General features: G+C 45.7%; 1 protein-coding gene across 2 annotated transcripts in view; it reads right to left on the minus strand.

The window, feature by feature from the left end:
- Positions 1–13,165, minus strand: part of LOC311008361 (adenosine kinase-like) — a 94,256-nt gene that overhangs the window by 53,452 nt on the left and 27,639 nt on the right. For both annotated transcript variants that reach the window (XM_084001994.1, XM_084001995.1), the window contains exon 5: positions 935–1,107. In XM_084001994.1, the coding sequence (XP_083858120.1) occupies positions 935–1,107 (173 nt within the window). The remainder of the gene's footprint in view (positions 1–934; positions 1,108–13,165) is intronic.

Genomic DNA, 13,165 nt, shown 5'->3' on the forward strand with positions numbered 1-13,165 from the left:
CGGGAGAGCAACAACTTTTACTCTAACTGGAACTTAAGTTCTAGAAACAATCTCAATTTATCTTAAAATAACATAAAAAAAGGGCACAAATTGGAAAAAGTGCAGAGATCCTGGAGGGAATCACTTATTGAATGTTCAGTAAGAATAATCAAAGTCTGGGTTCTTCCTGTGACATACTGCCTCCCAATCCTTCAAAGCCATCACCCTTCCAATCTGGCCCTGCCGAAGACCTTTCCACCGGGCCTCCTGAGCTGTCTGTTAAACACCTGTAAGAAATATTACAGCGCTCGTCTCCCTGAGCACGGCACCTGACCTTTTCAGGTGTCAGAGCCACATCAAACAAGCCCACTAAGACCATTCAGCGGGGCCGGCTCCCGGGGCGGCCCGAGGTCCAGTCGTTGACTGACTGACAACTCCAGTAGCAGCGGATGAAGGGCTGCGGAGGAGGGGAGTGTTTAGAGAAGGAGGTTATTGATCCACACCTGGTCTATCATGAACTGGAGCCCTCACTGTTACTGATATTTGTGTGTGTGTGTGTGTAGGTTTTGACCTCTGCTGTCTCAAACGTGCTGATGGTGATGCTAGCGTGAGAGTCGCCAGAGATGCTAAAGCCCCTTTTACAGGCGAGGAGGCTGACAGGTGAGAGCTGGGATAGCCTAGTCATCTCTAACACATTGCTACTGTCAGCCTATAGATGGATGACAACCCACTGGGGCGGCAGAGACTGAGTGGGGGCCTGGAAAAACACACTCAAGCTGTTCTTTTTCCTTTTGATGTGAGAGCTGAGCTATGATTCCCTGTTATGACTTCCAGCCCCGAGGAGTCAACCGCCTGCCTGAGGATGTAGAAATGAACCAGAATGACAATTTCACATACGAGCTGGAGGGGTCGTTTGTCGGTCAGCGGGGGGGGGAGGGACTGAAAGGTGGCTAACCTGTTGTCCCCGGTGATACAGGCTGCACAGGTGCCGGTCGGCTCCTCGTTTTGCTCGTAGTAATGCGCATCGACGTGGGCCTCCGCAGCCTTCTTCTTCAGGATCTCCCCGAAGTTGTCGGCTCCGATGCAGCCGAAAAAAGTGGCCACCTTGTGGGGCTTCTGGATCATCCACTAGGAGAGAGGAATTTGAAAAAAAAAAAACAGCAGTTACAGTGAGCTCAGTTTACAAAATATAAGTCTGTTTGAAGGGTCAAGTTCGGCTAAGGCAGATGGCACACAAACTGTAGCTTCACAGCAAACATACTGCTTGTGATATACGAGGGCTGCGAGCTGTCGTAAACAACCCGAGACCAATTCCACTCCACATAGAAGCACTATTCTCATCCAAGCACTCCCTCTTCCATGTGTGCTAAAAACAGTCTCATCTCCTTATTTACACAAACCCCATAATTCAAGGCTCCATCCTACTTACGCAAACACAGACTGTGTGTGAGTGCGCGCGTGTGTGTGAGAGTGTGTGTACAGGACACTCCCCGAACAGTTCTGATGCACTCGGTGACTTTTACCTGATGGGTGGGGGGGTGAGGGGGGTGCTCAAATTCTACAGCGCTCAGGTTTAACCTCCAAAGATTTATTGACGTACAGTACGTGCTGTTGTTTGCTCATTTTATCGCAGCCTCCTGGTTTGTTGCTGACGGGGGCCCCTTGTGAATGAGATGTTGCTGCTTTTGGGGAATGACCTGTATATGTGTGAAATTAATCATTTCACACAACCAAATAGCATCTCGGTTGGGGGAAGAAAAATGCGTTTTCATCACCCAATCCAGAGATGCTCTGGTCTCTAGGTAACTAGTTCAGATGGAAATATAAATAAATAATCAAATAGAAAGTAAATTACCCAGGTGGGGAAAAAATCATTACATTAAGCAAGGGTCAGGTGTGTTTTCAAACATGGCTGGCCTGATGGCTTTTATATGATAACAAAATCAGGCTTGAAATAATGATAATTTTCACCATCCATTAAGCCCTTTGTTTATTTGACCCGTAATAATTGCCCGTCGACGATATCTTCAAATTGCATGTTTCGTACGACCAACAGTCCAAAAATCAAACAGGTATTGAATGAAAAGTGACATCAAAACGTATTAATCGATCATCAAAATAGTCGTAAATAGATTTTCTGTCGACGAATCTTCTCGGCACCAGTGCCAACAAAATGAACAGTAGTAATGCCACATATGCCTGCTGCATCTTGGCCCATGAGCGGGCCCTTCCATGTGTCATCTTGAGTCATGGCTCAGTCATTCAACGGACACACACACACCAATACACAAACAAGTACAAATCTACAGCGAAAGCCGACAAAAGCGAGCTCTTCTCCCCCCTAACCTCTTGCTGCAGGCACCTCACACTTATCAAGGTCACTGGCTCGGGTACACGTCAAGTCCTATCTGATTTTCTCTTTGCGGTGATGAGCTCCGAATCCAAGGTTAGGAGCTGCGGGCTGTAAATAATGACAGCGGCGGCCCCTCCATTTGCAAGCCCTCTCAGGTGGGGAACAGAGAGGGCCACTCAGGGGCCCCCGTCCCTCTGATGACAGCATGGTGAATCACAGTGTAACCACCGAACCCCCCCCACCCCACCCACCACCTCCATCTGAACTCTCCTGCCTCCTCCACATCCTCTCTCTCTCTGACCGTCGGCTGTACTCTCACTGCCAGCTCAGCTTGTCATTTTACAGGGTCATTAACAGACACACATACACACTAACATGTGCATGAGTACACAGTGCACCCACGCAGGGAAAAGGCTGACACACACACACACGCACAAACACACACACAGATCCTCTCTAGTGCCACAGCATCACAACTCCCTCCCTCCCTTTAAAAAAAAAAAAAAACCTGCTTTTGCCAGAAGCAGCTCTCCTACTCCAATAAACACAAAGCAGCAATAGATAAGAGGAAAATGTCTTCATTATGAACATGTAGAAAAAATGTATCATGCAATAGGAGGGGAGGGGGGATTTCTCTCTCCTGTGCACAGGAGCGGGGAGTTATATCAATTCATTTCCATCCCTGGCACCCTGCAGACAATCCCTCTCCATTCCCAGATTACGTGAGATAATACCTCCATTATGACAAAAGCGCTATTCGCGGGGTCGCCGAGAGGTCAACCAACCCTGCGCCGGGTATTCATGCTTAGTCACATCCCAATTATACCGCAGTGGCAGAGGCAGAAATTGGCAAATGTACATCAAGGCGCTTCATTACTGAGGGCCGCTCCAGTGAAATTAAGCAGCAGATGAGACAGAGTGAGATTTGCCCCCAGGCGAGAGACAGAGAGAGAGAGAGAAAGGGGGAGGGAGGGAGACAGCTAGTAGGACGATGGGAAGAAAGAGGGAAGCTGAAGTAACAGATTTATCTGAAGGTGCTGGGAGCTTGCATCCTGCACAGCAGCTCATGTATATTTACTTAACTAGGGAGAATGCCGGTCCCCTAAGATTAATAAGTTCCCATGATACACCACAGCGACATATCTCTAGGTGCATTCCCATACGAAAGGGAAACCTAATACAAACAAGCCGGAGAAAAAATCCCTGAAAAGCAGGGGGTAAGATGCTGCAGAGGCGTACTCGCTGAAGGCAAAAGTGATAAGTATACATTATGTTAAGTGGAGAATAAGTCTGGTGTCTCTTTTCTGTTTGGCTTCCATTTACCCAAATAAGCTCACTCAAGCAACCCACCCACCCAGCCACCCCACCCACCCATCCGCCCGCCCGGGGCCCCCCCAGATAGCTATTAATTATGACATCTCATGGTTGCAAGGAGCCCCCACTTGGGGAGTTGACCTAGGCCCGCTCCTCAACATCCAGCAGCTGCCACTCTTCACTACGGAGGCAGCCGCTTCGCGTGGCAGCTTCCAGGAGGGCAATTACACAGCCCAGATGAGATGAGGCGGCTGAATGTTTGGGACTTGAGCGCTCAGACCGCCATTAGCACTATAAGCTATTACATTCGCTTTTTTTTTTTTTTTGCTCCCCTGCCTTCTTCCGTCTCCCCACTCACTGGCTGCTGTATATTGATGAAGTGGTAATGGGACCTCTAGTTAGATATTCCTCCTGTAAAAACATTGTCTTGTTTCTAGTCTCCCTCAGGGGTCAATATATTCTCCCGGAGTTTGCTGGGAACCATTTCTGCTGTATTAATGATGCAATTCCAATGCAATTCAGATCTACTGAAGGAAGCCGCACAGTGGGCTTTTGTGGAGAGTTGATAGATGACACTGTGTGTTATCCTGCAGTTCAGACAACAAAGTGGCGCCTTCTGCGCGTCACCGGGGGGAAGCTGGTTGGCCCCGTCACTCCCGATTCCACCCGCATCACGCCGCTCCGCTCGTCTTTAAAACAAAAAAGTCTCCATTCTCCTCGCTTCACCTCACCAGCGGGGTCCTCTTGAGAAGAACATGTCCGTGCCTAATGATGGTCACATTAATTACAGGCTTATCAACCCGGCAAAAATTCAATAGGGCTATTTATAGTGGCCTGAAATAGCTGAGGGCGAGGGTGCTGCGCGTCGGGGTGGCCTGTAACAGCCTCCTCTCGCTGCACGGCCTGTCTTTTTAGAGCCATAGGTGGAAGGCTGATACCTGTGTTTCTTTTTTACTGTGCAGTTAAAACAACGAGCAAACATCTGTCCATCAGGACCTGTCATGGCTGGCGCTTTTATATAAAGCGTGGCGGGAGCGGAGGGCCCTCACTTCGAGCGCTGACATTGATGAGGTCTGGCAGCTTCCATTAAATCACTCTTTTCCTGTAAAGTGCAGGGCATCAAAGCAAGCGGCTGAGGATTTTTCACTCAATCAGGTAGCACACAAGCCAACCCCACCACCACCACCACCACCATACTCCCTGTCCTCTCAGGGGCTGGAGCCTTCTGGTCAATAACTCCAATCAGTTCAATTTCATGCACAGTTAGCCATGTTGGGGTGCTAGGGCACTGCTCACGTCAGGGTTGCATATGTTGTTGTCGCCCCGTTGTTGTTTTTCTTTAATTTTTTTTCACCCTTTTCCCTGGGAGGGTTGATAAGTGGGGGGACCAGTACTGTGTAAAAAGTGGAGACGAGCCAGGGCTAGGATGCTTGTTTTAACCCTGCCTCGCCACAGTGGGCTCCCTGCCAAGCCATTAAAAGTCTCTGTGCTTTGCTTCAGTGACACAGCTAAAAGAATAGAGCCCGGGCGAGAGGGAGAGCTGTAAATGATCAACACGATAATGAGCTGATTATCAGTCAAAGGCATGGATAAGCTCTCTCTCCAGTAATTTCCTTTCAGATCAGTCAACCACATTCTCCTCTCTGCAATCAACACTCAAAGAGGGGAAGGCAGGAGGCATAGCATGTAGCCCCCGACGGGGAACGCGGCCCAATATCAGCTTCACATATCCAGATCCTCGTTGTCTTCTGATCAGCGCCTGGCGCGTCCCCTTGCTGACACACCAGCATGGCGGGGAGGCTCGTGTATCAGCACTCAAGTCTCCTTTTGTAATGGTTGTTTCACAGTTGTCATGCAGCCTTAGGCTCTGGCTGCAGGACAATATAAATCTGACTGATGCTCAAATGTAGTGTGCAATCTGTAAGTGTTTGGACAGTGACTCATTTCCTATTGTTTTGGCTCCTAATGCGGCATCAGATTTTAAAAATGTAACAACAGCAGCAGTTAAGCAGTCGACTCTTCAGATCCCATTAAATGGGAAGTTTTGGAAAAATGGTTTCTTCAATTTCAATGATTATCTTACGTTGCACAAGCAGGCATGACTAACAAGACCAGCTTACAGAATCAAAGTGATCTTAATATCTCATTACACTATCCCACCACAACAACCTGTTTCTAAGGGAATTATTATATCAAGGAAGTAATGACACAATTCAATTTAACCTTTAAAAAGGTGTTCATGACGTACACTGTGAACAATAAGAATTTGTGCCACTGCATCCACGTGAAGATGGGAATTCATTTCCTCGACTAGTTCGTCATTTTGCATTAAAATATTGTGCAAATGCAAATCAATTTGGGTCTCCATCAACTACTGTTATGCAAATAGGCCACAACAGGATTACATAATTAATCGGGGGAGCAGCAACTTTGATGATGGCTTTTCATGGCTGATTCCCACTTAAGATGGCATTTGTATAATGCATGTGATCCATGTATACTGTGTCGCATTTTTAATCAGCTACTGAAGATAAAGAGGGGGGGCTTCGCGGCGTCTCACGGAGGCATGTACTATCAGAGGAAGTGACAACGGGACGCGTGTGGTTGGTCTACAATAGAAGACGCAGGCATCGTGTAAAAAGACAAAACAACTTTTATCCATTTTATGCCATTATTGGATATTTGACAGTAGAGATGGCAGGAAATGAGAGGAGGGAAAGCTGGGAAATGTATGCCAGACGCACACCGGGAACGTTGCGGTTCGTGACCAGCACTTAACACCTGTAGACAACCGGGGCATCTCTCATATTGTTTTTGAATACCTCTGGTATGCAACAAAAAAAAGGCGTAAAAACGAATGTATTTTCTTTGTGTGTGACTTCCTGAATTTCTTTTTTATCCTCGATTTGAAAATGTGCACGTAAACACGTACATGAAAAAAAAAAAAAACGTGTTTTATTTCAGAGACGATGAACTAGAGCACAGAACCAACACAATAACAAATGCATCACTCTCTATATGCATAAAATCCATCAAACACAAAGGAGAGGATGCTACAAGTGAGAAAGGAAACAAACAGTCTGGCTAGACCAGACACAGGTACACCGCCCCAGGGGAGGGGTGTTAGACAACACGAAACACTGAGAAACGTAGACAGCTTGCATGTCCGCATGCACGCGTGTCACAGACTGGGCGGCGGGCAGGGGGGTGGGGGGTGACAGCTCCCAGGAACAGCCCCCGATGATAAGCATCAAACTCCATGACGCGCTGACACACTCCATAGGTTCTGATGTTAAACATGACAAGAACGTCCCCGACGGTATCTCTGCACCCTCTTCAGAGAGCTATCAAAGGGCAAGTTCAGTAAGCACACAAAATAAACCACACACACACACACACACACCTCCTAACACATCTCACTGCAGCATCTTCACACTGCATAGGAATCAGGGATGTGTCGCTGTCCCCAGGCGGCAACTTTATCTAAAAAGGAAACACCTGATTTTTTTTTTTTCTTCCTCTTTTTGGCTCCTTTTCATTCCCTGCCTCTCTTGTTAAACACACAACCTTGATTTTGTTTCTGTTGCCCGGGAGGGGTGAATTATTTACAGGATAAACAAGGTGATGTTGTTTCAGTCAGTCGGAGCCAAACTCCCCTATCGCAGCAGCAAAGAGGCAGACGGGTTTACCTGGCAGGCATGAGGGGCTGAGCTGGGATACAGAAGCTGTGGGAGCAGCTTCACGATTGCGGGCCATACAGTGATACCTTTGTGAAGGGGGGGGGGGGGCTCCACACCGGATTCATGGGCTGCGAGTCCCAGACTGCCAGGTCGTCCTATTTATCTGAGACAATGGCGGCTATAAAAGCCCGTGAGCAGTTTGACTGAGTGTGTGTGTGTGTGTGTGTGTGTGTGTGTGTGTGTGTGTGGAGCGAGGATGGGGTGTTATTAAGTGATCATAAAGTGGCTTTCGTGTTTGCGGGGGTTTTGTTGCCATACAAGGTTCAGGCGGACGGATGATGAGGGACCTTCGCAGCTAAAGCCTCTAATCCTGTCCGGGGTCCGTGGGCTCCAGCTGGTGGGAGTGCAGCTGTGCTTGCCCCCTGGCACAGGTAGATCATTCCTGCCCCCCCCCATCCCTCTACAGCAACTCCCCTGTACGCAGTATGGCAGATTTGCACGGTGCTTTGATCTCACGGAAGTGGCAATGCCAACCCCCACCCTCGGATTCGGTGACAGTGCGAGTGATCCGTGTTACCGAAGAGATTTTTTTTTTTTTTTAAACATACGCCAAATGACAGCCCCGGTTGAGAGCTTAGCACAGGTCAAGCCCGACTAAATTCAATGTGGCGGTGCGGAAAATTCACTTCAAAACATTAGCTGCTGGGAGGAAGTGGGCTCTAATGAGTGTTATGACTGTATTTTGTGACATAATTTACCATCAGTGTAATGAATGATCAGGATCATATCCATCCCAGACATTATTAACCCTAATCTCCCTGTACACCCCGTCTCAGATCACTGACACACTTATATATTGCTTAGCAGTGATTTGGGCATATATATATATAAAAGTAGGTCCCTGAACATAAGCGGCTTAAAACACGACCGCCACAGATTCTATTTATGGTGATCACGCTGCTTTATTTCAGATAGAGCTGCTTGTGTTTTTGAGGACAGCACGCACTTCACATTCACCAGGAACAAGCAGACAAAACAGCTGTGCTCCCGGTTTGACCTCCGACCCCGTCTGCACATTTGCCACAAACCGATTCACGTTGAACACGCTGGTTTACTTTGACAGGGAACACAATGGGAGGATATGATTCGGCCCTTGGCGCAGATCGGGAAAAGAAAAAAACAACATTCCTAATGTCTTTACGCACTGTAGCAAGATCCCACTTATCATATTACTCATGCCTTTGTGTCCTTTTCTGCAGGCAAAGAGGTTTCTCTTCATGTTACCAGCTGGAAATATCAGTGATGAGCTTCTCCGCTTACTAAGCTCGGCGGTGTAAAAGGCGGTTCGTGCGCAGATTCGGTGGCCGGCTGGCTGCACAGGTAAGCAGAAAATAGCTCTTAGCTCCGGCCTGACCTTGAGAAGGATGCCATTCAATCAGTGAGCTTGCCGCAGTAAAGGCCCTATCATTGCACTAATAGACTGGATCTTCCCCGCTGCCCGGATCATGGACAATGCATGGATGGCTTCCCCCTGCTTGGCAAGTTAAAGGGGGGCAATTTATTCAATAAATTAAACAGAGAAAATAAGCCATGATGAAAGAAATACTGCTGCTGGGCAGGTATAGATTGAACCTGTGTAACAGTCTGCACACCTAATTTAATTTTCAGTTTATAGCCATAACAGAATTGGATGACGGCAATTGACAAAACAGTTAAAATGCAAGACTGAACAGACTGTGCTCGTGTTCCTCGTTGCCAAGAACGAAACATCAGAGGTGGAGTGTGTGCGGCGCGCTCCTTATCTACACCCCATCATCCAGCTGGAAGCAGACAGAGTCAACGTAATAAGGAGCGGATTTAAGAACAGTTGCCCGCTTTGAACTCTGAGGGTTGTGTGATCAAATTCCACCTTATCAACTGGCAGCTTAAACAAGTTGTGTTATTTTTCTGACGGCTTACAGAGAGACAGAGTAGAGGGGGGGGGGGGAGAAACAAGCTGGAACCGTCATAACTGCTGCAGTGCATCGTGACAAACAACGGCGGAAAAAACTTGGGATTTATTGCTCTGATAACCTTCCAGATTCCTTCGGCTGGTGCTGTATGCCAGACAACTCTGACAGAGTTATGCATCATTAATCCCCATGAACACTGCCAGTGATAAATAATGCTCGGCGTCCCTATGAAAAACAAGGCAGTTATTACAAAACCATAAAGAATGGTATTCGTATCATCACTTCAAGCTGATAATAATGTGAAGATACGATGTTTCGAGGATTCAAAAGCACACTCGCGCTGACAGTGAGCTGTATATTTCTGCTCTCGTCTGCGAGCGGTTGGGAAGAAAGAGAGCTCCCAATAAATAACGGCACTTGAGCAGAGTAAATCAAAAGATATTTATATAAAGATGATGCTCACAATGCTGAGCAGACACTCCAGCTATCAAATAACATTTAGCACATAATAAACCAAGGTAAATAATGACTTGGCAACCATCCTTTGCAATCAAGACCAGAGCAGGAGCAAAATCAGTTAACGAAAAACCGAGTGCGTCTAGTAACCTGTTGCTCGACGTTTCCCCCCACAAAAGAGCAGCTTATTTCACTCATCTGATAATTTCTCAAGGCTCAGACTTGAATCCGGTCCAATAACCATAGTAATACTATATCCCCTACAGGTGTAAATTCTTGGTGGTTAAGCAGTGCAAAGAGAAAGTAGAAGGAACTCTGTTTGATACAGAGATGTTTCCAGCACCAGATGCTGTGGGGCCCTCCTCTTGTGAGAAGCCAGGCGAAGATCACTTACTTTCCTATCGAGAGTTGGAACATAAATTCAAAACCCTGCTATAAATCAAAAATAAATTTTCGGCTCCCCTCACTTTCCCGAAAACGGCTGCAATAACAATGTCATTCGACTCTGCCTGGTTGCCATTAATGCTCTGGATTCCTTCCATGCTAATGATTTGGTCCTGTATCCTGTGCGTTTCACGAAAAAAAAAAAAAGAAGGGGAAATATTACTAACCTATTTAACGCTTTGCAGGTTAAGAGAAGAAACTAAGGTCTGTGGCAGATGCTCTTTACATTTCCAAACTCTCTCAAAATGGATTCTCCTTGCCAGATATAACACCCAGCGTGCCAATAATGTTAATACCGAAACTCTGCGGCTGCAACTTTCACATTTCTAGACAGCGACGTTTCTGAGCCAGAAAAAAAAAGAGGACAATGCACTCCAGTTAAATCTAACTTGAGTGAAAAATGTGATTTCTATTTAGATATTGTTCCGTGTGCCAACGAGACTCTCCTTGTGCCAAAAAAACCCAAATTTGATCTCATTCAGTCCTATTTTCTCCTTGAAATCACAGTCTCATAATAATGTTTAAAAGCTGGTGGTGAGCCAACACTGGTTCACCTAACTCCCATCCCACACTGAATATTTACTGGAACGACCCGAATATCACCATCTGAGCGTTCTTAATAACACAAATATATACAGCCTTAGTATCAGACTCTCGCTGTATATTTGTTTCGCACAATGTAAACAGACTTATTTCATTCCACCCAAAAGTGGAGCTGATTCTGGCTCCGGAGATCGTTAGAGAGCGCCATTCTGGGTGAAACACACTTTTAAGCAGAGAAGAAAAAACAATTTCAGCGCAGCACCTGCACCCTTCTGCCCTGTTGGCTTTGGCGAAGCAGATTCAATGAGTTTTTCAGCCAAAACTACAAGGCTGTGTGCCGGCAAGAATCTGCACTGACAGAAGGCTTTTAGAGAAGGAACCAAGGTCGCCACTACAATAACACAGCGCAGAGTATCCGCTCAGAGCCAGGGGGAAGTGCTGTGTCTCTCTCTCGCACCCTTGAAATGAAAACCAATGAGTGCAGAAGGATACCAAGTTCAATAAACTTAACTTCACTTTGTAACCTCCGCAGGAAGGCTAAATAAGCGGGAGGCTAACAAGCTGTGCTTGTTCTAAAAAGGTATTATACACTTAAGTATAAACCAACTGTGTGTTTAAGAATCCATCATTGCAACATCGAGTGCATATTAAGAGTAATGGTTGCGGCTAATCCAAACAGCGTGAGTACAGAGTAATAACGTCACGAGCTAATTCCAGCCTCTTTTCGGAGGAGAAATCATTTTTCCTCGACAGGATGGTGTTCGTGGGATTGACTCAAAATAAAATGTGTTTTTAGGACCACAATGGTACATAACAGACTTTGGATAAACAGGCAATACAGATTAGTAATTGCTGGTTTTGATCTATTCACAGGATGTTTTAGCATCACCAGATGTATCCTTTAATAATTCAAGACGGGACATTCTGGCTATTTTTCTCATAACCTACACTGATGCGGATTCAGATGCAGATACAATACCACATTTTTAAACATGTTTAATTAAAATCAGATTTAATAGTACTTTTGGAGTGTTATGCAGCAAGTGTATCCTCATAAATGAGCTGTCAATTCCACTTCATGGTGTAGTTTGAGCTGTATTGGATTGCATTATATTTAAGATTTTTTTTTTATTCTCAGTTTTGGCTGCATGGCTTAAAAATATTCCAACAACAATAAATGAGTTCATAAAGCCCATCTTGGATTACTATTTTGCTTGTGTCCTTGTGTAAAGTCACATGATATGCATGCAAGAAGATGATTTTTTTTTTTTCGACATTTATAATTGTTAATGATGGGAAAGCCCCAGCAGGCTTCTTTAAAAAGGTTGTCAGAGAAAACGCTAACAGCTGCCAGCCACAGGAATTCAGAAATGCCAAACCAGCACTTTGTGATTGGCATAAGGAAGTTACACCCACTTTGTTATATGTTTCTCTTTGGTGGGTTGCCAGATGGGCTGCTGCCAATGTAGACATGACAGACGGATCAGATCATTCTGTACAAAAACATCAGGCCAAGAAAGACCATGATTATTTGTCTGAGGTCGGAGTCAGGTTGCCGCCGAGCTCATAAATACAAACGAGGTGTAGCGTAGAACAAATCCGACGGCGGCGACGTCGCTCAATGAATGAGACGCAATTATTTGCCTTTACATTTTTCAACACACTTCCATACTTAATAGTCCTTTTGACAAGGTAATAAGGGCTGTAGAAAATCGTGGATTGAAATGCTTAATGTTAATTCTTAATGAGAGTAATTGTATGTTATATTAAATGGCTGATTTAATAATTTTTGATGCCGTTAAGCGATACTTCACCGCCGTGTCGATGGCAACCGCGGTGTTTTGAAGAAGTGAAGTCAAGCAAATAAAAGCAGCGAAAACCTTTCACAGAAAATGAGCTCGACAGGCCGACTGCAGTCGTACATCTTCCTCGACTCCAACACACCTGCTCAGGTCTGGCTATAATAACCCGCTGTCTGCTCTGCAGGTGCACCCTGGGTATTTACTCCAGACCCATTTACCACAAATACATGCTATGCTATGTTCCTCCAGCAGCAATCCCCGTTTCTTCTCCTTGTCTGCTCAACGTCAATCCACTCCCCCTCCCACTCCCAGCCGGGTTGATGCATTTACTATCCGTGAATCCATTTTTAAAACTCGGTTATCACCCCACGCCACGGGGAGTCAGAGGAAATCTATAAGTTAGAGGTCCTGAAGATGCTCAGAAGTCAGTCCTGTCACTTCCTGTCTGCCTGCTTCAAATCACAGTATTAAAAGATAACACATGTTACTAAAAACTATTCGGATTATAGTACCCAAGAAAACTATGCATGCATCTGCATTGTTTTACAGTTTTTACAGATTCAGATATACAGATTTAAATCATCTCATGATCTAAAATGTATTTTTACGAGACAATCATTATAGGAGTAACTTCCACGTATT

Source organism: Eutrigla gurnardus (genome assembly GCF_963514095.1).
Source record: "Eutrigla gurnardus genome assembly, chromosome: 22".
NCBI lineage: Eukaryota > Metazoa > Chordata > Actinopteri > Perciformes > Triglidae > Eutrigla > Eutrigla gurnardus.